The sequence below is a fragment of the Channa argus genome, chromosome 8, assembly GCF_033026475.1.
Source record: "Channa argus isolate prfri chromosome 8, Channa argus male v1.0, whole genome shotgun sequence".
NCBI lineage: Eukaryota > Metazoa > Chordata > Actinopteri > Anabantiformes > Channidae > Channa > Channa argus.
In genome coordinates, this window is record NC_090204.1 from 19,959,141 (window position 1) to 19,983,476 (window position 24,336).

Here is a 24,336-nt window from a genome sequence, read left to right on the forward strand (position 1 = left end):
ATTGTCACAAAAACGATTGAAGTAACAGAACGTTAAACTGTAACTTTTTTTTTTTAAACATTTCTTATTGTCCACGCCTCCCTGACTTAACACCTTTGGCTGCAGTGCAGAGGTTTTTGCATCGTAAAGTTTCGTTGTTCACCTTTGTGGCCAGTCAGAGAGTTTAAATTTGTTTTTTCTTAATACGTTTTTGCAGTATTTATATTTGTTTTGCAATTTGATAACGAGTAATAACTGAGAGGCTGTGCAAAGCGTGGCAGGGCAGAATAAACTGTAAATGTGGTGGACGAGGAAGAGGGAGGGTGGGGCTGAGCAGATGGACTGCAAAACTCATGCTTGCACTTGCTCAAATTGCATTTTGTAGCTTTAGATTTTTTTTACTGTACATTTCTTTTAATGATCTGAGCATCACAAGCACAACTCTAATGTAATTTGTTGGTACAGATCATAAAACAACATGGAAACAGTGTGTATGGCTGAACACCACTGGGAGTCGGTGGAAACATTTAATTTCGATGACATTTGGATGAACCGACCCTTTAAATGCTTCCGGGGTTTGATATTGACTTTAGCTCTATTTGTCCCCAGGAGACATGGAATGAAACAAAAATACACAGCGGTAGTTTTATTACATTTAAACGATGGTGGATTCATTTTTTAAGTCTTTAAGTGAAGATCTTAGAATTGATTCAATGACTGATTAGGTATCAGATGGCTGACGCTGAAGTCCTCAGTGGGTCACACAGTCCTGATCTCAGGGCACAGCTTTGATTTAGAGGAGTGTTTGGTTCTTCCCACAAATACTGAGGGCGTCCTCGGAAAGCAATGCAACCACTGATCCCTCCAGGAGAATCGCCGGCTAAATTCAGACTTCAGAGTCTTCAGGGCAGAATAGAACAATGGGATGCAGGAACCAGAAGAGGGAGAGGAAGGTAAAGGGGGATAAGGTGGGGGGAAGAAGGGAAAGGAAGAGGAAGGTGTGACTTTAAAGGTTTGGTCAAAAACCAGCTTTTTTTTTTTCTGGCTTTTTTAAAAATATAGAAATATAAAAAAAGAATAATAATTAATGTTTTATTTTTAGATAAATGTTAATTTTTTTATTATAATAAAAAAAACAATCAGAGCTTGCAGGTAATTTGCACAGCGTTGTCTTATGTTTGAATCTATTTTAGGGAAGACTTGTGGGAGATATTAAGTTCAGATGAAGTTGAAAGAGTTGAGCATCAAAGTTACATTCAACCCAATTTGTTTTCAAATGAAGAGGCTCCGAGCGAAGCCCTGAATAATGTGCCAAAGTGTTTTACGTCCTGCCAAAATGCAAGTTAATGGAAGACAATGCAAAAGCTCAATATAGTTTAATTTAATTAAGACGTGCGCTCGCATGTTATTTCTTTGTTTTTACACCTAGTTTGCACCACGATGAACACACACAAAGCCCCCTGCAGAGACTCCAAATACAAAAGACCTTTTCTGGCTTTTGCTGGGACCTTTTGTTTCCTATATTGATGCAAAAGTTATTACCGAATCTTTTATTTACCTCAACAAGTTTGTGCTTCTGCTTCTTGGGGAAAAGATACTTTTCCTCAATAACAGATCAAAATAATAATGGCCTTCTACCATCTATACCTTTATTAAACATTTTGAAGTGCAGCTTAGAAATGATGTAAAGAGTCATGTAGGTTATGAGTCAGAGTGGAAGTTCACAGTTCAAAATGTGAGGAATGCTGTAAACAGGGTGTTTACTCCCCGACTCCTGGGGTCCACTGTCAGGAATTTACAACACTGTTGTGGCTTTTGCCTCTAGAATTTCCTGTTTAACAATTCTTGTTGTCCTGCTGACTTTCTAAGATGTTCTTATCGCATCATGGATGCACATGTCTGAATACATCCCGTTGGATGGGCAGTGCAAGTTTCCAAGTTGCACTTCTTGTTCTGAAGGTGGAATTATAATTCAGGGCCAGTATAGGAAACTTTCAGAGGCTCAAACTGCAGTACTGTTGGCATTAAACATGCTGCACACATCCTGTATTCATTACAAATTAAAGCGATTAACCTAATGGGCTGCAATAATTAAAGGTCAAACATGATAACTCATAGACTGCAGTTCTGACTTTGACAAAGCTCACAGGGATCATTCATCTTGGCACAGGTTCCAGGAATTTAAAAAGCTAGTTTGCAATTAAAGGTCAACATCTCAAACTTTGAAGGGAAGCATCCGTCTTTGAACTCTGCTCTGCTCTGTCTCAGGTTTAACGGGCGTCTACAGCTCTGCTTGTCCGTCCTCTGCGCTTGCAGATTTTCAGTTCAGCTCAATTTTATTTATATAAGACCTTAAGACCTTACAAAATTATCCAAAACCCCAGCAAATCCCCCGTGAGGGAGCACTAGGCGACGGTGCTGAGGAATTACTCCCTCAACAGTGTGTTAAAGGAAAAAGCTCCCACCTGCGGAGGCGGGAGAGCGAAAAGAAAACTACAATCTCGGAGGTGAAGAGCAACTTCCACATGCCACAAGCAGATATTGTCTGAAACACACCATCTCCTCTCCAATGAGTCGATGACTTTCTTCATCATGTCAGTGACTCCTCCTCTTCACTTTACAAACACTCGCTCTTAGGCGTTAGTGTTTCTATTTTCATTAGGGTCTCTTTGGGTTATCTCTATCTACAGATCTGTGACAAAACTAAATCAAATGTTTTTAATATCAGATCTGGATCACTTTCATATGTGGTCTTATATCTGATTGATATTAAATCTCTGGCTATTGGACCAATAGCTGAACGGTCAGACTGGAATTCATGTGTTTTTTTTTTTTTTACCAACTCACTTCTCTTAGTGTTTTTTTAGTCATTTTTCAGTGTCAGCTCCTAACAAAGTGGTAAAATTAGTCATGGAGGAGGAAAGCAACACTAGCAACTGGGAGGAGATCAGTAGAGAGGACATCATCCACCTGGAGCCAAATTAAAGTCATATTCTGAACACGAACTATTATCAAAAGAAAGATCTGACTAACTGTTGGATTGGAGCATCAAGGCCTGCAATGTCAAGATAGTCTCACTAAGCAGCCAGCGGTGTATTTGTGAAAATCCATTCTAAATTGAACCCTGTAACACTCGTTGCAGAACTCAGAAGAGATACTGTTGGGGATAAGACAGTCCTGATTGAGATGATCGGGCTTTTACAATTGTCAGGAGACGTTTAATAGATCGAGAAGTGGGCAGCGAATTGGTTTAAACAGCTTGAACAGGCAGAATAAAGAAGACGATCAGAGAAGTACAGCTACAAGCCAACACAGACAAGGAGTGACTTAGATTTTTTTTGATGTTACAGCACATCAACAAAAACATTGTATTTACTACATGCTTTGAGCAACTGCAGCTTACTTTTGCTGTGTAACTTTAAACACTCAGTTGAGATGTGTGCAAATCTCTCCAGTGCTGTGTCATATTTATTTTAGCAGCTTAGCACACAGAGATAGCTGCTGCTAACTGCTCAATAATTGATAAGCGCTATTCATAGTTTCCTGTGGAGAGTTTTGCCAGAGAAAAAGCAGTGAGTGAAAGAGAAAGAGAAACAGATGGAGGGGGAAACTAGAACGAATCAGGTTGTCTCGTCTGCAGGAACAAAGTCCAGAAAGCAAAACGCCTCACACCAGTGGGCCAGCGTCAGAAAAAAGAGAGAGTCAATTATTTATCTGGAGGGTAGTCGGGGGAGGAGAGGAAAGACAGATTTGTGCTGGTGAGGTTGTGTGAAAATGACTCACTCTCTCTCTCTCTCTCTCACACACACACACACACACACACACACACACACACACACACACACACACACACACACGTGCACTTAAACTAACCTACTAGTAAAATCCATTGACTTGAATTTTTTTGTCTCCATCTTCTGTCTTCTCCATCTTTTCTCCATCTTTCCCCCTTCTTTCTCTCTCTCTCTATCTCTCTCTCGCTCGACCTCCTTCTGTCAATCCCTCCTTATGCTAGTGATGCAGTCATGTCACCACGCCCGGTGTCGCGCTCCTCGCTAACACGCCTGACGAGGCTTTGGTCTCTCACTAACCAAAGCCATTAACCCTTGAAGCGGCAGGTGGAGGCACAAATGGTATCATCCATAACATATGAGCGTTTACAAATCATTTACAGACAGGGAATCAAACAATAATGTTTAATAATGGTGACGCGGTCAGAAAAAATGAAAATTTACAGGAGGCATTTAAAAAATACACAGATGTGGTTCAAAAGTCTAAATGTTTTGAATTGCATGGCATCAGTGATGTGCTGATGTGTGTCAGTGAGGAGCTAAGTTCATTAGTTGTTGGACTGATATCATCATGAGCAACTGAATAACCATCGAAACAGATCAAAAGTCTGGTTTCACCAGCTCAACTTTTGTATTATTACTGGTTTCTGTCCCTGTATGTTTTGACTTCTGCATGTGTGTTGGACATTTTAAGATCTCATCTCGGGCTTTAGGGAAAATAAAATCTGGGTTAATTTCAATACAAGAGTCAGTTGCCTTCCTGAGTGCTCAGCAGAAACCAATCTGCATTTGTCACTGATTGAAATGGTGCTTTACGTATGATTGAAGGTTACAGAAAGGTGTAGTAAGCAAAGACAATATAGGACAGAAACAGTCAATAAGGGCCACAAATGAAAAAATATAATCAACGAAAAATGATAAGAACAAAATATAAATATATAAAAAAACTATGATGCAAACTTGTAGTACTGTGCAGTCATTAGCGATTGTGATTATGTTGTTGTGGTCCGATGTTTGAGCCATAGTTGAATACACAGTCCAGGATTCCCTCAGGTTTGACCTCTGCAATGTGTTAGAGAAAAATGGGCACATTGTTTGTAAATGAGAGTTGTCAGATTTTACTGAGACTTGGGTGAACAATCTCAGAAGATGGCAGAGAATATTAAAGAGAATGAGGGAAAGGGAAAAAAAAGTGTTATTTTAATAGTTTATGTTTCTGCAGGGTCCCTGAGAGTTCAACACACTGCGATAAAAAAAATAAAAAATAAAAAATATGAACCATGCTGCAAACACCATAACAAAGTGAATGTTTCTCAAGACAAAACTAAATGTGTGAAGATGAGAAACAATTGCAAATTTAGCTCCGACACTAATTTATGCACCATCACGTATCTTTCTATATTTGGTTGTGTTTTTCATAGGTTGCCAAGCATCGACGTCTCAGGGCGACTATACCTTTTAACCTGGTTAGCTGGTGCAAACTAGTCTGACTTTCAGGCCACGATTGATGGTGTGACTTATATTTTTATTTTACTACATTGAAACTTAAACCATGTATTAACACATGTTTGATGCTTTAGTGAATATTTAGTAAGGGTGGAATAAGGCTACTGTACATGGCAGTTTTTTTTTTGTAGTAATAAAAAATGTCACCTGGTGCATCCGTGTGGTTCTCCGATTTGCCTTTGGTAGTTTTTCAACAACAGAACCAAAGCTCTACGAGATTCACCGTATCAGAGCCAAACAAAATGAACATTTTTTTAATGGTTCTGGCCCTTCAACAATGGAGGTGGCAGTTTAGAAAATGCTCATTTGAGTGTTATGCTGATTCAGTCCCTGGGTGTTTGACTTTCATTGAACATTTTTAAAGGAATATGATAAATTGATTTATTTTACTCTAATGAATTTTATGTTACTCACAGGCCACGATTCATTGTGATCAATTTTTATTCACTGTCACTTAGCTGCAGTTAACAGGTTTATGTCAATTACACTCAACGTATATTAATGGCAGTCATTAACAATTTGCAATTGTTCCTGTGCTGCTAATCTGTTTCATGTGAAATGATGGGGCTTTTACTGCTCTGAGTAATACACTGCAGCAGACTCCACAGGCTGTCTGGTAATGGCTTTCTTTTATTACTGAATGTACCTTTGTGAATCCCTGCTCACGGGTTTTTTTTCAGCTTTAGTAAGTTTTTGTGTTCGTTCAGTGGCGTTAAATTCCCTCAACCACTGTGTCTCAAAATCACACTCACAGGTTCTGAACCTTCCAAGAGTCCAAAAAAAAAAAAAAAGGTTTTTTTAAGGGTCATTCAGACATTTACAAAAAACTCTTCCTTTCTCCCACCAATGATTAATATAGTCCGCTTGCATAAAATAAGGGCTCACTATGGAGCTTTATTACCTTTTTTATTGCTTTCAGATCGCAGTTGTCTTCTGAGGAATTTATTTTACGGTAAAACCGTAAGTAAAATTTGCCTCCAGCGAACATAAAATAAGGAATATTGGTGATTACAATTATTAATATTATTACTGTACGAATATGACCCACCCAGTCAGTTGCCATGTCCTGTGTAGCGTCAAAGTGACTTTATTTATCCCTTTTATTACTGTCTCCTCCGTTTCCTGACTCTCCATTCTGTGTATCTCGAAATACTGAATATAAACTCCTCGTTTTCACCTTGTCTGTGCCTCAAGCTCGAAAAGTTTGTTCACTAATGACTGAAATGACTGAAAGTTTGATTGATTTGTCGTCTTTATTGACAAATAGTGCATTATAAATGTAAGAGTCAGAAAGTTAACAACTACAAACTCACACACGCACGATGTACAAACATTTTACTGTACACTGAACAGCACACACACACGCAAACGCACGCACACAGGTGTGCGCACACTCATGTATATTACAGTATTATAATACACAACAGTGGGATGCTCGGACTGTACGAGCTGTAACATCTATAACAGCATTTGTAGTTAAACAGAGAAAGCCAGACTACAACTGAGCAGTTTGTCTTTTTTTTTTTTTTAAGAGAAATTGTACATCACATAGATACTCAAAAGTATTGCAAGCAATAGGAACGAAAACAAATTCATAGGAAAGAAAAAAAAAACCTTTTCAGCTTATCTAAAGAGCAGCCGTTTAAGTTGAGGTTTGCTTGAGTAAACACTTTGAAAGACACATGGGGCAAAGGTTGTGAGTCTTAATTTCACCTCTTCTATGCTCGGATTGTGAAGCAAAGAAACACAAACTCGTGCTCACAGTTCGAGTAAACACCTCATAACAAGACACACAGGGAGTTTGTGTAGATATTATTAAGAGATTCACATTTGATTTATACCCAGTGGCTTTGCGAGACTGAGCTAATGCTGCATTTATGTCAGGTGAAGAATGGAAAAACTGTAACACTTCCCATAGAGACAACACAGAAGCAGGTTCTTCAAGATGGTGGTCGTCCGATATGTTGCTGTTGCACTTGTGCTGATACTTAATTAGCATAGATTAGCTAACAAGTTTGTGTGTAATGCAAGTTTATAATTGCATTAATTTTTTTTGAATACAAACATGGTGAATTAGGTGAACATCAATAATAATAATAAATCATTTGTTTTAAAATTAATTAACTGCTGGAGATGGCGGATTTGTTTCCCTTTTGGAACCTTTATGTTGACACACTTGGTCTCTCCAAGTGGGAGACATCGTTATTGTTCGAACTTCACAAGATCTCTCACTTGGAATTACCAGCCCGTCTTCCTTCCTCGGGCGTCAAAAAGCGCCGCTTTGTCCAGTCCCTTCTGCGTTAAATGCTAATATTTTGGTTACCTGTTTGAGTCGGGGAACGATGCTTTCAGTGTAATTAATTGGAAACTTCAAAATTAATGGCATAGAATATAAAGTGAAAATGTTTCATCGTGAGATTGACGGGGCGGTGGATGGTACGACAAGACACAGGACTTTTTTACAGGAGTTACTACAAGTAAGTTTGTGCTGTTGTTACTATTTGTAGCACTTTCTTATGTAATTTGGAACCGTACCCTGTAGTTTTAGTGCCTGACCCTAACCGTTGTTTTCCCTAACCGTAATGCAGCTTTTGTCTGTACTGCAGATAAAGTGGTTTCTGTGGTGTTAAAAGGTGATGCTGCTGGAACGTCCAACACCGACGCCAAAGTGCACGTGCAGTTTCAAAACTGGATGTCGTTGTTCCTGGTCGTCAAATAGTGGTGCTCCTGAAGCGTTCAATATTACCCGCGGCATCAATAGGATTATGCCAAAGGGCACAATTCGACGCCTTAGGAAGCGTCAATATCTGACGTTGTGGGATGAGAACGTGGAATTTTTCCAACTTGGCTGATGGTAATAAACAGTTTAGACGACATGACATGAATGCAGCACTAGACACAAGGTCGGCAAGGTTTTGCAGGTCTTTGGTCATAAACTGAACAAACTCAAAATCACGTCTCATGATGGTGGCGCACGAACAGTTAGATCACCGACAGTAACTAGCTACAACACACCCTGATGGTTAAAAAAAATGTCTACACGTGCAGCTTTCAACACAATCCATCCAGCAGTCGGAGAGAAAGTTCACTAAGGAACAAAAAGACCTTATGGGGCCGCTTGAGAAGAAGTCAGGTTATCACTGAAGTCAGCAGGTTTTATCTTCAACTGGATATTGTTATCTGGCCACAGTTTAACAGAAATCAAATCCAGTAGTTTCTCAGAAATTTTGACACTGGGAAGCAACAATAGAGACAATCTAGTTAATGCAGACCATAAATGAACACACAAATACATAAATCAGGTTGATCAAATACAGTACTGTCAGTTATTTGGGGACAGTTCTGCAGCCAAATTTCACTTTACAGTGCAATAGAAATTATTCACAGCTCTTAACCTTTTCTGCGTCTTATGTTATCTTATTCCACAATGGTTTAAATTCATGATTTTCTTCAACATTCTACAAACAATACCCTGTGATGACAACGTGAAAGAAGTAAATTTGAAATCTTTGCAAAAAAAAAATCTTTGCAATGACACTCCTGTTGCCACTGATCATCCTTGAGATGTTTCTACAAATTGATTGGAGGCCACCTGTGGAAAATTCAACTGATTGAAAGCATACACCTGTCTAAGGCCCCACAGTTAACAGTGCATGTCAGAGCACAAACCAAGCAAGGAAGTCCAAGGAATTGTCTGTGGGAGCTCCGAGGCAGCATCTCTGCAGCACTGAAGGTCCCGCACAGTGGCCTCCATCATCTGTAAATGGAAGAAGTTTGGAAACACAAAGACTCTTACTGGAGTGGGCTGGCCGGCCACACTGAGCGTTCGAGAGAGAAAAGCCATAGTCAGGGAGGTGACCAAGAATCTGATGGTCGCACTAAAAGAGCTCAAGCATTTCCCTGTTGTGAGAGGAGAATCTTCCAGAAGACCATGACAAACAAAATTCTCTGGTCTGATGAAACAAAGATTGAACTCTTTGGCCTGAATGCCAAGCGTCATGTCTGGAGGACACCAGGCACACAGCCCAGATAACAAGCAGCAGAGTTACGGGACAACTCTGTAAATGTCCTTGAGTGGCCCAGCCAGAGCTCAGACTTGAACCTGATTGAACATCTCTGGAGAAATCTGAAAGTGGCTGTGCGCAGACACTCCCCATCCAACCTGATGGAGCTTGAGAGGTACTGCAAAGACGAATGGGAGAAACCGCCCAAAAATAGGTGAGTCAAGCTTATAGCATCATACTCAAAAAGACTTGAGGCTGTAATTGGTGCTAAAGCTGCTTCAACAAGGTATTAATCAAAATATACGTGATTCCTTTTTTTTTTTTTTTTTTATAAATTTGCAAACGTTTTGAAGAAAGTTCATACATTTTGTCATTATCGGGTATTGTTTTGTAGAAGTTGGAGGAAAATAATGAATTTGATCCATTTTGGAAAAAGTTAAGTGCTGCGAATACTCTCTGGCTGCACTGTAGGTGGAAAAGTCACTTTCACCGTTTTATGATAAATATTCTTCTAAAAATGCACAAGAAAACAGTGCAGGGATCTTTTTGTGTTAGGCAATACTTGCCAAAATCTCCGTAAGAGCTGCAGGTTAAAAATGTTTCTGGGAATAGTGCATCCAAAATAGAATGACTGCTCAACTTTGCTGCCTCTTAGTCAAAGGAGACGGTGGAAACACAGACTGGAAGCAGAGCGAGTTGCAGGGAGAGGTTGTAGGCATTAGCTGAAGGAGCAGGACAGCTGGGTAGAGGAGGGGGGAGAGGGAAGGAGAGAGAAAGGGGGACATAAAGAGAATCCCTCCACAGCCAACCTTGTTTTCATTCAAACACGAGTCGAGCTTTACCTCTCGCGCCCTCCTCCTTTTGCACTTCTATTACCTTTTCCCTTTCAGTTTTTTTCTCCCTGCATCGCTCGCCTCCTCTCATCTTCAGCTTCCTCCACAGTATCAATTACACCAGAGCAACGGGAGAGAAAAATAGCAGCTGAGTCAGTCCACCTTCCAGAAAATAACTGCAATTAAAAGATAAATCCACCCTAAAGCACCAAGGGAGCTTCTGATGACTCACCTTACATTTCTGGGCTAATTTGGTTGTTAAATGGTTGAATTGTCCTATTTTGGCTGTAGATTGGCCAAACGCGTGTGACATCGTTTAGATAGCTTTTCTGTTTGAACGCAGTTTTCTATGTGGAGTTCTAACACCTGGTCCAGGATTTACTTCTCTGGTGTCCTCCAATACCTGGTCAGGTTTTCGTGTCGGGCCTTCAGAATCAAAAAGGTTTTTTTTTTTCTGCAGCTGCTATATCAAGAGTGAGAAAGTTGCCACATTCAAACTGTTTAAAAGCACTGCAGTCTGTCCAAATTATCCACTTTCAGTAACACAGGATAAAAACTGCAGTTATCCTCAAAGTAGTCGATAAAACCATATAGATACTGTACAATCAGTGGATTAACACAGTCTACCGTGTCTCTGTTTTGTGTGTAAAAAAAAATCAGAGAAAAAAAAAAAGACACACTTATATCTAACAGTAGCCTTATTATTTGTGTGATTCTGTATCAATTTTCAAAAACACTAGTGACTTGAAATGAACAGTTCACATGCAGTGGTTCATTTCATTTCGGGTTTGAACCCGATGGCTACGTGGATGTTCTGATTTTCTACTACTCTGATTGCATAAGCAGTAAACTTTTATTTACTCTGATGGTATGTATGTGAGATTTTATACTATGACAGTTTTTCTAAAATCTGGTAAAAAAAACAAATAAAGAAATTACAGTTACAGTACGGCAATATTACAAATCATAACCTCCGTATTGTCACACATATCGTATCACTTCTTGCCAATACACAACAGAGTAATAGTTGGATTTAGGGTGGGTTTAATCTTTACTGAGCAGTTTATAAATAAATTGTATTAATGTTATTTTCATACATTGCTAAAAGATAATATTTGGAATTGCCATTCTTCCATCGTGAGATGGTGACGCGAGGTTTACCAGCTTCCCTGAGACAAAGTTATATAGCTCAGAGCAATTAGGGCATCGATTGTTAAAATATTCTCAGCCACTTGCCTTTGAATGAACCCATGTCGCCGAGTGGGGCAGTGGTTTTCAAAAACAGTGCACTGTAGCACAGACATAAAAGCTAATCCGGGTTGTGAGTGAGCAGAGGCAATTCACTGTTGGTTTCTCTGCGTGGGGATTGTTGAAAATCACCAAAAGAATCCTTTAAAGCACTTCGATGTGGATAACACTCACCTGCACAGGGTGGTACCCTCTATTTCAGCTCATGTCATCGTGCAAATACGAGCCGTGCTGTGGATTTATGCCTTCATACCTTTCACAAACACTATTACAGTAATATGTGAAATGTTTGTGAAAGCTCACATCTAACCTTGTTAAAGCTGCAGAAGAAAAACAATATGAAGCAAACAGCAGACACATCACACTTAGCTATAGATGTTACATAACACACTTCAGATGCCTGCCTGCGTTGATAGCTTTCATTTCTTCTGCATAACATTTTTTTTTTTAGGTGGCATTCAATATGAGTTTTTAGGAACACTAGTTGTCTCACTCTTTATTAAACCCCCGAGCCAGCGCTGAAAACGGTTTTCCACAAGAATCTATTTACAACAAATTATGCCTCTGAACCACTGACACATTCCCAGTTGATCTCAATACTTCCTGATAAAATGTTCAATAAGCTATTGTTGCCAGGCAACAAATGCAATTCCGGGATTGCCGGCGGAGCAGCGTTTCGTCGAAATGTGGCAACTGAAATGTTCCCTGGTTTAAAATAGTTGCGGGCCTCTCAATGTCACAATGTTCATAAATAAAAGACTTTGGGGCGTCCCAGCAGTGGAGAGCAGCGGTGCAAGACAAACACAAACATGTCATTGTGTAGGACGCAGAGTCACAGCCATGCAGCAGGAAAATGTGTTGAAAGCAAACAACTAAACAATGTCACTTCTGTCACTGTGTGCACGGCTCGAAGCAGGCGACAAATGAAATCACAACATCCAATCAATTGTACTGACTGTTAATCCTTGGGATGATGGTGCACACGCATGGCCAGAGGTTTGAGCTGAAGGGAGACTGAGCCTGCTGTTGTCTCACAGCTGGTAATCTGCTCAGCCCTAGGATAAAAGAAATCTCCCAGTGCTTCGACACCAGTGTGTCGTGAAATGAGATCAGGCCTTCTTGATATCATATTTCAGTGGCTACGACACCACATTTGAGTAATTAAAGCCTGGCATCTTCTCTCTTTTCTTCAAGCTTTTTGTGTTTCACTATCTTCCCTTGTTCAAGTCTTTCCCCGGACGTCTCTGAGAAATCAATCTCTTGTTGCCTGTAAATGTGTGTTTCGTAAAGCTGCAATGTTGAAAAGGTCTCTGTCCACAGATGAGAGTGCGGATAGGTCACTTCATGTCGTTTCATCTGCAAGCTGACACGTCAGTATTAATCACGGATGTCGATCGGGAAATGCGACTGTCAAAACACGCTGACAACAATGACACATCGGCCAGCCGGTGAATTAAAAAAAAAGAAAAAAAGAATTGATACAAAAAGGACCCTGCCTGCCCGCCTGCTGTACGGTGATGATTACCATGTGGACGGCAGCCATACACTTCTGACAAACAAATGAAATTTGTTTCATGAGCACTGGGCTTCTGGTTTGTTCAGGCGTTGCGTAAATGCTCGACTGGCAGTCAGCTTTAAGGTTTGCAGCCAAATCACAGTAACACTGGTTGAGAATACCTTTTCTTTTGAGATTCTTTGGCCACTGTGGACCCTTCAGAACAGGTGTGTCTCAGCAGCTGGTAATGACTCAATACCCACAGTCTCTTAAGCCTTTTTTTCCCCCCTTCTTCTCTACTTCCAAGCGTGCGGCCATCGTGCTCCTAGCTCAGAAAAAGATCTGTTACATTGCAGTGACATACTTTTTCTGTCTCTGATTTTGTTGCACTTTTCCGTTCTATATTTGTCTTTACTCAGAGGGCATTTGTGCTTAATGTAAAACCTCCATTATGTGCTTCCTCTGAATTAAGTATTTTAAGTAGGCCAGGCGTTGTTAGCGCTCTGCACGGAGTTTATCTTTTCATAGCTGCATGGAAAGAAGAATTATGAAACCTATTTCTCCATTGTTTCTGTCCACGTTCCACAGAACTTCAAAGTTAGTGCCAGTGATGACTCAGGCAGAGGAAGATAATCAACTCCCCAAATTCTCCAGTGACAATTATTGTGTGATGTCGTCGGCAAAAGTAAAACCAAACGAACAAACAGGAAACAAACCTCCCATATCGTAATATGTACACACTCTTCAATATGAAGATAGATTCAAAAACGTCCCATTTAACTGTTGGACTCTTGTCTGGAATCAGATGGTAGCAATTTTTGACAACACACTGAAGTGGTCTCGACAAAACACACTGGAGGTAACAAGCTGCTGCGGGTTTTGCCTCAAGAAACACTGTTTTGTAGATGGCTCGTCAGTCTTTTGTTCCAATTTGTGTCTTTTCATATGAATGCGTGACAAGCGGCTCTTCACAGCATTGTCTGTGTTATGTATCCTCACACAAAACATGTCATCCTTGAATCAAACAATCAGGCTGGTAAAAATGAGTATAGGGGATCAAGTGGGAAAGACACCTTGCAGGGAATGAGGATTTGTGAGGGTAGACCCTTAAGACCAGACACTAGTTTTGAAACAATGTTTCTTATCAAATCACATCTGTCTCGTCTTCTTTTGCAGTTCATTTAATTCTTTCTAGGTTTTCTTTAGTCCAGATTAAGTTGTGGGGCCGAATCCCACGAGGACAGTCTGCTCAATGATCCGGCCATTTTTTAAAAAATGGCCACGGTGAATGTTAAAAAATATGTTTAGTGTCGCCGAATCGCCAAAACTGGAGTGTGGACGATTAAAACAGAGGTGTAAAAGATTACAGCCCGGTCGCAGGCAGACTGTACACTGGTCGAAAGTCACTCTCCTGTGCAGCTACACAGATTCAGTAGGAGACTGGTCATCGATGTGGTGCCTCATAGACTGAACACTGGTTAGGATTTTCTTCTGGTGTCCAGCTAAAGACACTCCGATCCTCTGAAGATCTCTGGGAAAACACAGACAGAGATCCGTACATGGTGTTGCCTCATCAGCACTACAATCTCATATATCAGCACGTCTATTATTAAAGGTGCCACGTGTAGAATTTAACACCCGAAAATCTGCACTACATTAATCATCGAGGGTGTTTGAGATTGAATAAAAAAAACAAGAAAATGTGCGACTGCTCTGAAAGCACAGCATTTACAACAGTGTGTGTTAGTAAGGGTGGTTTGATTAAATAATGACCAAGCACTGCCATATGTTTAAGGTTTAACAGATGGCAAAAATATATATTATTGACATAATTTTCAACTCAGTTTTTATTACATACATTCTCTTTTAAAACAGCGTAAAATAGGAAGCATTGAATATTCCTGCTTTTTCTGTCAGTTAAAAAAGAAACAGCATGATTTGATGGCGATTTAAAACTGCGAGGTGAAATATAGACTATCTGGCCACAGCTGTACAATTTAACGAAATCCTATTTAAAATACACAAGGGGCCAAAACATTAGAACCATCCCTGTTTATAATGTCACGCAGTACGACTCCACCACCCACCATGACCTCAATAACAAACCCGTAGTAGAATTATCTCTGTTCTGACAGTTTCTACTTGAAAAATATAGAAATTATGACCTTCTTAAAGTAGAATTTATGGCAGAGCTGCTGAATCATATTGTATTGTAATTGTACTTAACGTACTCACATTACAGTTCTTATGCTTTTTATTCTTCCTGTACAGCATCTTGGGCAACTTGCACAACAAAAACCTACAATCATCAGTCAGTACCTCCAGGAATTTGTTATGTTTTGAGCGCAACAATTAATTCAGCCGACCCGCTGTGAATCCAACCGAATATCAATTACCATTTTTTTTTGGAAAAGCTGTTGTGAAATCAGGCCTTTCAGGCTGCAACAATCACCGAAACCGCTGTGAAAATTCGGGAGGGACTGATCAGTGTACTGTTGTCCATATCTAACATACATTTCACATGGGCCTCAATTTAAAAATATAAGGAATCTGTGCTGCAAAGAGAACAATTACAAACCCAGAGGAAAAAAGAAAAGACTTCTTGTAGGTTTCACCATCTACTTTCTATGAGTAACATATTATTATGCACAGTGTCTTGCTGTAGAGATCTGTACTTGTTTTTGTACAGCTCCTATCTGTTGTCTACACACGGGTCCTCTGTTAAAGTATGCTTAATTAATCCCATTGGGGAAATTCATCCACGGAATTTGACCCATCCCACGTATTTAGGAGCAGTGGGCAGTCGCAGTGCAGCAAACAGGGACGTACCACAAGTATGAAGCCGGTGCCTTGGTCAAAGGTTGTGGCAGAACTGAACCACATATTTCTAAGTCTCAAAGAAGAGCAGGATGAGTTAATGATAATTACATGGATACCTACACTGATGGATGGTGTTGGGAGTTAAACATTCAAAACATCAAGCCCTGACAGTGTTTGAATTTGTGGACAAAAAAAAAGAGACAGTTCCTATACATTTAAAAGTGTTATACTGATGATTAATAACAATAATCAGAATGATATGAAGAGGAGGAAAGGATTGATGTAAGGAGGCCAGAGAAACTGTTCTGAGACACAGACAGGCACACACATGGACCAGCAGCCAGAAAACCAGCTGCCATGACAGTCGTCCAACTAACAAGACGCAGACTTGGCAGGTGAGCGGTGTGAGACGCAGACAGGCAAAAAAACAAGAGAGGCTGTTAACTGGGAAGACTTACTCAGCTGTGATTTGTGTCACGAGCGGCAAAGAGGTGAAGCCTGAGCCCAGGAAGGAGTCTCGGTACTGGGTCATCTTCAGGGCGGCCAGCCAGTCTTCCACTGAGCTCACCCTGCTCAGGTCTGGAGCTCCACGGTCTAACAAGGGATGGTGGGAAGGACTGCAGGGAGTGGATACAAATGGATACAGAAGGGCTTGGACAAACATTTAATCGCTGCAACACGGCGACGAGACACAAGTGTGTTTGTGGATGCAAATGAGTTGCTATCGCTCCTCACCCAGGGGCCACGTTGTTGATGCCAGCTTTGAGAGATGCAGGATTGCGTATCATTTTGTCCAACATGCTGACAATATCAGAGAACTTTGGCCGAGCATTCCTGTCTTTCTGCCAGCAGTCCAGCATCAGCTGGTGCAGTACTACTGGACAGTCCATGGGGGCTGGGAGCCTGAAATCTTGTTCTATGGCATTTATCACCTGGGAGGTAGTGGGAGAAGATAAAAATGAGGACAAAGTTGACACAAACCTAACAAAATGGTGAAAAACCATTGATCTATATTTTACTTTACATATTCTTAAAGCTACTCAAATCAGCGCCTTTCCACATTTAGGCCATACTGACTCCAAAGTTCCTCTCAGCTCTACAGAGAGTTTTAGCAACTTTCAGCTCATTATTTTGGTTCCATGTTGTAAGCTCACTCTCACTGCTTTCATGAACCTCGTTTTCAGCCGCACCAGTCAGCACATTTTAAGGCAAAGTTATACTTCTCCGTCGATGCGGACAAATTTCGATGTGGACCTACGCAGAGAAGGGAAACGGTAGGTAGCGGAGGCCCCGAAAGACGTGACGTGAGCAAGCTTACTGGATAAGTCGGGATAGAAACGGCCAAGGAACCGAAGAAAAGGACGAAAAAGTAGAAGAAGAAACGTAACAGTTAAAACCTGTCTGTCACACTCATTTGATATAACATTTCTATATATTCTGTTGTACTGCTGCATTATTCAGTCTTTAGTGTATTAATTTTGTTTCTTATTAATTGTGTTTCTTTTTTGTTTGATAGAAGGCTGTACTCTCATTAGAATGCAACAGGGTTCCACTTTGAGTGATTCGAGATGTATGACTGTTTCACAATTTACCATGTGGTCTTTGAAATGACTACTCCTGTGTGAAATTCCGTTCAGTGGAACACAGCTCAGCGGAGCACCCTGCCAAGAAACCATTTCTGCAGAGGTCTGGAAAAAAGGTCTTCACCTTTACAGACGCTGAGTGTTGTGAATTGTTGGCACACAGATTTATATTTTTGTTTCCGGATCCTTTCTTTATTTTTAGCAAATTGATATTTGTTAAATGTGATAATGGATACATACATCCGCCGTGTATAAAATGGTAAATTGTAAACCTGTCTGCGGACGTATCGGATTATACAGTAGGTCTGCGTGGACATTTAAGTGTATCGCTCGAGGAGTATAATTCCACCTTTAGAGAAAAAGCTCTACAGACGTAGTGTCCACTCTTCCCCCAGAGCCAAACGAAAGCAACTGGCTAATGAACACAGAAGAGCATTTAAAATAAGGAACCACTCTCGAGACCAAAACAGAGCAAAAAGAAGAGTAAAGATGGGACATATAGTCCCCAGGTGCCCGGAGCAGCTCCCCAATTCAATGATAGTGTCGCATGTGTTCATTGGCTGCTGTTTGCAAAAGAGTTCACCACATCAGCTTGTTTGGTTTCCCTTAAGTGAACATAATCAAGTGAAATATGCAGCTCGGGAATAATTTGGGATTTCATCAAGTGATGCAAGAATGTGATCTCTTGAAAGGGGCTGCTACTTAATCGTTATTTAATCGGTACCCAGACCAGAATGTAACCTTCTTTTCCCTCCACCCAAACTGGTGGATCAGGGTGCACAGAAAGGCAGGACTTTGTAAATTCTAACCATTTGCCTGCACCCACTCCAGTTTTTGCAATGTAAAGTTTCTGCAGAGTGTAGTATTTAATTACAAGCTACAGTAATCAACAAGTTAATAGGGTCAAGTGTGGTTTTAACCGAAGGGCTTAGCTTGTTGCCCGAAATCAATTTTGAATCAATATATGTACATATGCCTGAGTAAAGGATATATGACAAAGTATTTGTATTCATAACTGGAAAAATTAGATTGGGATTTTAGTTCACAAGCTTGCTTTTGACATATATTTGACAAATACCAAAAGTGTGCAGAAAAAGTTCCACTTTGCTTTTCTATGTGCTTTAAACAGGCGGCCTTTTTGGCAGGGGAAATAGAAAAGAAGATATTAATAACAGGAATTTAATCTGGCGATATTGCACTAAACGCAGCATCACGCACGGATTATCAAGGAGATAAAACTGAACGAAAGATCCAGAGCTTTTGCTGCTGTTTAGGTGATACTTTAGAATCTGTTCTCAGGTTTTGACTTTGTCTCTTCCTGCAGGCAGATGATTGTACAGTGAGGACGGGGTTCTCTTCTCTGTTCCAGCTCCTTTGTGATTCTGGCTGAGTATTTTTAACAGAAGACTCTTGCCTCGTTCAGCTTTATTTAAATCCACAGGAAAAAAAAAAAGAGTCAAAACTTGTATTAGTTAAAGAGGATTCAATTTCCATTTAAGAGCTTCATCCTCACGCAGCGTTCAGTCACTGAGTACATGCAGATATTCATCGCTGAAGCCTGCCACCGCCTCTGATGTTGAGGCAGGTAGTTTTACACAGGGAACTTTCTGATTTTATTACGGCAGTGCAGGTATCGAGTGTGATAAGAGATCTTTTGGTTATTCTGTGAAAACTTTTGGGAAGGAATTTTGTTTTGCAGAAAGGTTGTGTTACAGTAAATACACGAGCGTGTCTTCGGGTGCCGAATGTAATTATGCTGAACATCACAGGCTTTCTAAACTTCTTTGACTGGAAGAATAACTAGCTGCCTTGCCACCCTAAAAATAATCAAAGAATAGAAATACCAAAGTCAGAGATCAATATCTCAAATTATACTGCCCCACGTGCCAGAACGCGAAAGCAGAATTTTTAAATGACTCTCCAACTCTAATTACAATAGCTGTAATGGTAAAACTCACATTGTGGTTTGAAGTGACGGCTCAAAAGGCAGCACCTCATGGTGGCTGATAGTCAAACATAATCTTTCACATTTTAATCTTTAGGCACCTAATCTGCATGTTAGTAAGACCCTACTCATGTAATCAGATCCTTTAAAGCATCATGAAACAATAATTTTGAGTCAGTGGAAATCAAATATTGTCTGGTCCTAAGCCAGTCAATGTACTGTAAGATGGCAACTATTAGGAAAAACCCTTTAATTGTGCCTGCTGAACATAACCCTAAAGATAAATAGGGGACAGTACATTACAAAACATTATTTAATCTGTCCATTTATGGTTTTACATAGCTGTGTATGGTTGAAACTGTCCAGCACATGAACCTATGTCCCGTTTACTCCTCAGTTTTTACAAATTAGACTCATTTGATGGAGCATTAAGTTCCCCTGTTCCACTAGCTAAGCTACAATCTTATACTAAAGAGAGATTGAAGGAAGTGAATAACAATGTTCTACCTCTGTGTAATGAATTTATGTTGCACTACATTCCTGCGGTGGTCTTATTGTTTGGTCCTTATTTTGATGTTGAATTTCTTTCTAATTGTGCAATTAGGTTTTTTTGTGTTTTTAGTCTGGCAGTCACTCATTTTTCCCCTCAGTCTTCCCCAGCGTGTCCCCATCATTCCCCATTACCTGACCTCCACATCCCCCTGCACACCTGTTCCTCATTCCCTCATTATCTTCACTAGCTTAGCTGCTCTGTAGCCTGCCAAATTTTCTAGTTTGCCCTCCTGCCAAAGCGTCTCAGCTTTTGTCTTGTTTTGTCTTTCCAGGCTTCCTTTTTGACCTCTGCCAGTTTTTGGACTAGTGCCCATGTGCCTTTTGGTCTGACTTTGCTTTGGTTACTGACCAACAGCAGTACACCTCGACTTATCTCCAACTGTGCTGCCAGTAATTTGTGCTTTTAAGTCAAGTTTTGATGCTTCTGCTATGTTTTATTCACATTTTAAAGACAGATTGCACCTCTGTGAAAGGCAAAGTGTAATAAAAGTCCTTGAAATAAAAACCTCAGCGTGCTTTTTGACCACCTCTATTACACTTTCACTTACAAGTCCATGTCGGTGTATTTGTAAGCCTACCTAATGGTAAGCTGAGGGAACACGGCACTGCTACTACTGTAAATGCAGAGCTGGGGATTTGTCTGCTTGCTGAGTGAACTCTACTTGACCCCGACACACTTCTCAGGCTTTGTGCAGCATAAATTCTCTCTAAGCACTGCTGTCAATCAAAGCAGCAGTGAGTGTAGTGAAACATCACAGGTCTCTTTCATGATTAATTCATGTTGAACACAGCACCTGTGGTGGCTCCGCTGACAATTTCCCCATTCCATGTTCTTTGAAATTGTGTGTGTGCCTTTACATATGTGTGCCTGCATGTGTGCGGTTTAGGTGTGTGTGTGTGTGTGTGTGTGGTACGTGTGAGTTCGGGGTGTGAGGTTCATGCATAGTTAATGCCCCAACAGACCCTCGTTAGCTATAGTGGTAACACACACTTTCACAATCATTATACATCGTCTGTGCCATTAAAATACTGTCTCTGTCGTTATACTGAATATCTGCCATTACTGCTGCATAAGCTACTTCTATTGCTCTGAAAAAAACATGAGGGGGGTGAGGGGTGAGACTGTGAGAGGAGGTGAAGAAAGGGAGAAGGAAGAAAATAGGCGAAATGTGAAATAAGAGATAGTAAAGATGATGTAAAATCTAGACAAGGAAATGAAAAAAATGTGGAAATATTTTGCTATTATTGGTTGAAAATGTGTCTGTGAGTGGATCACACAGCTGATTAACTCCTCATCAGAGAAACAGACATTCCAAGTTAATTAGGTCCAACACAGATTAAACCCTGCTGCAAAGGAAGTGTGGTCTTAAAAATGTGGTATTATACAGAGAGAGAGGAAAAAAAAACAGACAACTGAAACAATCAGCAACGCTTTGTCAAATTCTGCTGCAACAGAATATATTGTCAAGATTAAAATCAAGACAAACTGGGGAGGCTCTGTGTCGAGGCCATTAAATACTGTACATAGTCCCAAAAAGCAAGATTCAGAGCCTCAGTGCTTTGAAGTAGGTTTTAGTGCCAAAACTAACTATAATCACATTTCTTCACTGAACAGAAACCTTAAAATAAAAATGTCAGAAATCCGGTCTTGTGGAACCTCCTTTTTCCTGCACTGTACATGATCCCCTTTAGGTTCAAACAGTAAATCTGAATGCAAAGTCTCTCATCCTTTCTTTAGGCTGAGTATCACTCAGTATTTAACACAGACAGCTGAGAATAGATTACAGATGCTTTAGAGTTGCTGAGTTGTTCTCGTCTGAAAACACAGAGAAACAAAAACAAATAAAGTACATGTAGAAATGCTGGAGCAAGTTGATCATATTGTGAACAAGAATGGAATCAAGTTGTCAAGACAATAAAAACATTCCCTGGAGAAAAGATAAGCTGGAAAACAAAATTCTGGGGCTTTTTGTTCCAATATTCCTGGGAATAAACATTTCTGTGACACTTTGATTTTGAAATTGATGTCCTCGTTTTCTGTGTGTTTTTTTGACATGCAGACACCCTGCTGTGAGAGACGAGACGGCGTAGGAAACAAACATCCTCCCACACGCACACACACAAACATGAATATTTATTAAAAATCAACAATTGAAAATTTATACCACATTCTTCCAAGCTTTGTTATATTGGATGGAAATTGAGGTACTGCTTTCTTCAGGTCTGTGCAGGTTCTGTGCAGGGCTATTCTAGGACAGTCAGAGACTTTTCCTCAAACGTCTCCACTCTTGCTCCCGGTCATTGTCTCACTGAAAGGTGAACTTTGACCTCAGGTCGTGTGCATACTGGAGCAGTTGATCTTTTAGGACCTCTCCGTAATTTGCTATCACCATGTTTCACCATTGGGGTGGTATTAGCAGGTGATGGACAGCACCTCCTGTGTACCCAGACATTTACAATTTACCCAAAGGGTTTAATATTTGTCTGATCAGACCGGATAGATTTTCTTCTTATGCTCTTGCAGTCATTTTAAAGGCCATTTTGCAAACTCTATGCCATGTCCAGACACTGTGGTGGAGTCTTTCCTTCTTGTAGTGTAGTGGGATAGTAAACAACAATGCCTCATTACAATTTTAGTCTGAAAGTTACTTGGACTTTATACTTTAGGTTGTTCTTCGTCTTCACATACAGCGTCAACTGTGAGGTCTTATGTAAACAGACGTGTGTCCAGTATATAACACTAGATAGACTACAGTCAGGTTCTAAACCCATCTCACTTAAAGCACAACAGATGCACAAACTGTGTGGACCCACTGAGACCAAATGAATCACGCAATGTCGAGGCTGCCACTTCTTTCTCATTGCTGTCTGCATTAACGCGTTAATGCTACACGCATTGTCAAACAAACGAGTGGCATGTTTGCGGGTAAACGAATAAGCAACTTACATGCATTTTATGGCACATTATTTTAAGGATGGACGTTTATCTATCACAGATATAAGAATTAAATTTGGTCATTTCTGTTGCTTGGAATCCACAAAGCCTTGCAAAGCAACTAACCCATTGCTTATTAAACATCAAACGTATCAAATTTCATATTTTTATTTTTATCATTTTGGGTTAATGAGTGTATATTTGTGCCAATTTTAGTATCCATTCATAATTCCGTGTACAAGAAAATACATTTTGTTACTAAAGAAGTCTGAATACTTTCTGATGCAACTGAGCAGAGACTCAATCTCCTTTCTTGTCTGTCTCATCCACCCGCACAAACACACACACAAGCTGCTGCTGACTTACATCTTGGTTGCTCATGTCCCAGTAAGGCCTCTCTCCATATGACATCACCTCCCAGGTGACGATTCCATAACTCCAGACATCTGAGGCTGACGTGAACTTCCTGTAGGCAATTGCCTCCGGAGCTGTCCACCGCACTGGGATTTTACCACCCTGAGAGAAAGAACAAGAGGAAGAAAGCTAAATAACGGAAAGAAGCAACAGAAGCAAACTATTGTTTTTTTTTTGTTCCACTCTGGATGTGCATGTTCATCACACAGTATTAAACTGAAGCCACAGAGAGCCCATACTGTCTTTCTGTCAGTGCACAGCATGACTATGGCAGGACTGACTGTTATTGTAATGGTCATCACAACCCTTACCAGACACAGTGATGCCATGTGTGTGTACTGTATGTTTCATTTGAGTTGTCTTACAGCTGTCTATGTACACGAGTCCTCTGGTGCATTTACACTACTGTCACATACTTTGGGTGGGAGAAAGACAAAGCTACATATTCTTGAATTTTCCTAAAATGCTTATCTCTACTATAAAATTTTAAAAAAAGTGCTTTTTGACTGTGCAGAACATTGATAACATATGTTGCAGACAGATTCTGTTCCCCTACATCGAACAAAACCGTTGTTCTTCTAACTGCCAATTGAAGAGTCGAGCACAAAATGAAATGTTGCCACATGGAGGCTTAGCTTTATTCTTACAGGAATCCATTAAAACACTAAACTTCATCCATCTATCCATTCATTATCTTCCGCTTATCGAGTCTAGTTGCGATGGATGCAGGATTATTGTGGCTTTCCAGATGTCCCTCTCTTCCGTGACAGTTTCCAGTTTCTCCAGCAGGATTCAGAGGTGTTGCCAGCCCAGATGACATATATAATTTCTCCAGCATGCTTTGGGTCTATCTGGGTGTGGTCTATGCTCTGGGGTTGTTCTCCCACCAGGTGGGTGTGCCTGAAAGACCTCCAATGGGAGGTGTTGAGAGGGAATTCTTACAAGATGCTTCAAATAACTCCTTTGAATGTGAAGGAGCATCATCTCTACTCCAAGCTCCCTCTGAAGGTCTGAGATCCGTACTCTATCTTTAAGGCTGAGCCCACACACCCCGAATCTTATTTCAGCTGCTTTTATTTGTGATCCCAATAAAAGGAAGTATTTAAGATGAACTGCCACACACTGCATCTTAACAAACTAAAGTTAGCAGTGTCCAGAGTGAGGTATCTCGAAAAGAGCTGGACAGTCATTTGTGGTTCCCGGAGGATTAATCACTTAGATGATCCTATAT

The 24,336-nt window shown here is 40.4% G+C and overlaps 1 protein-coding gene across 2 annotated transcripts in view; it reads right to left on the reverse strand.

Annotated features, from left to right (window-relative positions):
* Positions 1–6,516: 6,516 nt before the first annotated feature.
* LOC137131609 (ephrin type-B receptor 1-like) overlaps positions 6,517–24,336 on the reverse strand; it is a 93,779-nt gene continuing 75,959 nt past the window's right edge. For both annotated transcript variants that reach the window (XM_067513096.1, XM_067513095.1), the window contains exons 17-20: positions 23,058–23,207; positions 16,412–16,608; positions 16,135–16,293; positions 6,517–14,387 (exon numbers count right to left, since the gene is read on the reverse strand). In XM_067513096.1, coding sequence (XP_067369197.1) covers positions 14,276–14,387; positions 16,135–16,293; positions 16,412–16,608; positions 23,058–23,207 — 618 coding nt within the window. In that variant the 3' untranslated portion in view covers positions 6,517–14,275. The remainder of the gene's footprint in view (positions 14,388–16,134; positions 16,294–16,411; positions 16,609–23,057; positions 23,208–24,336) is intronic.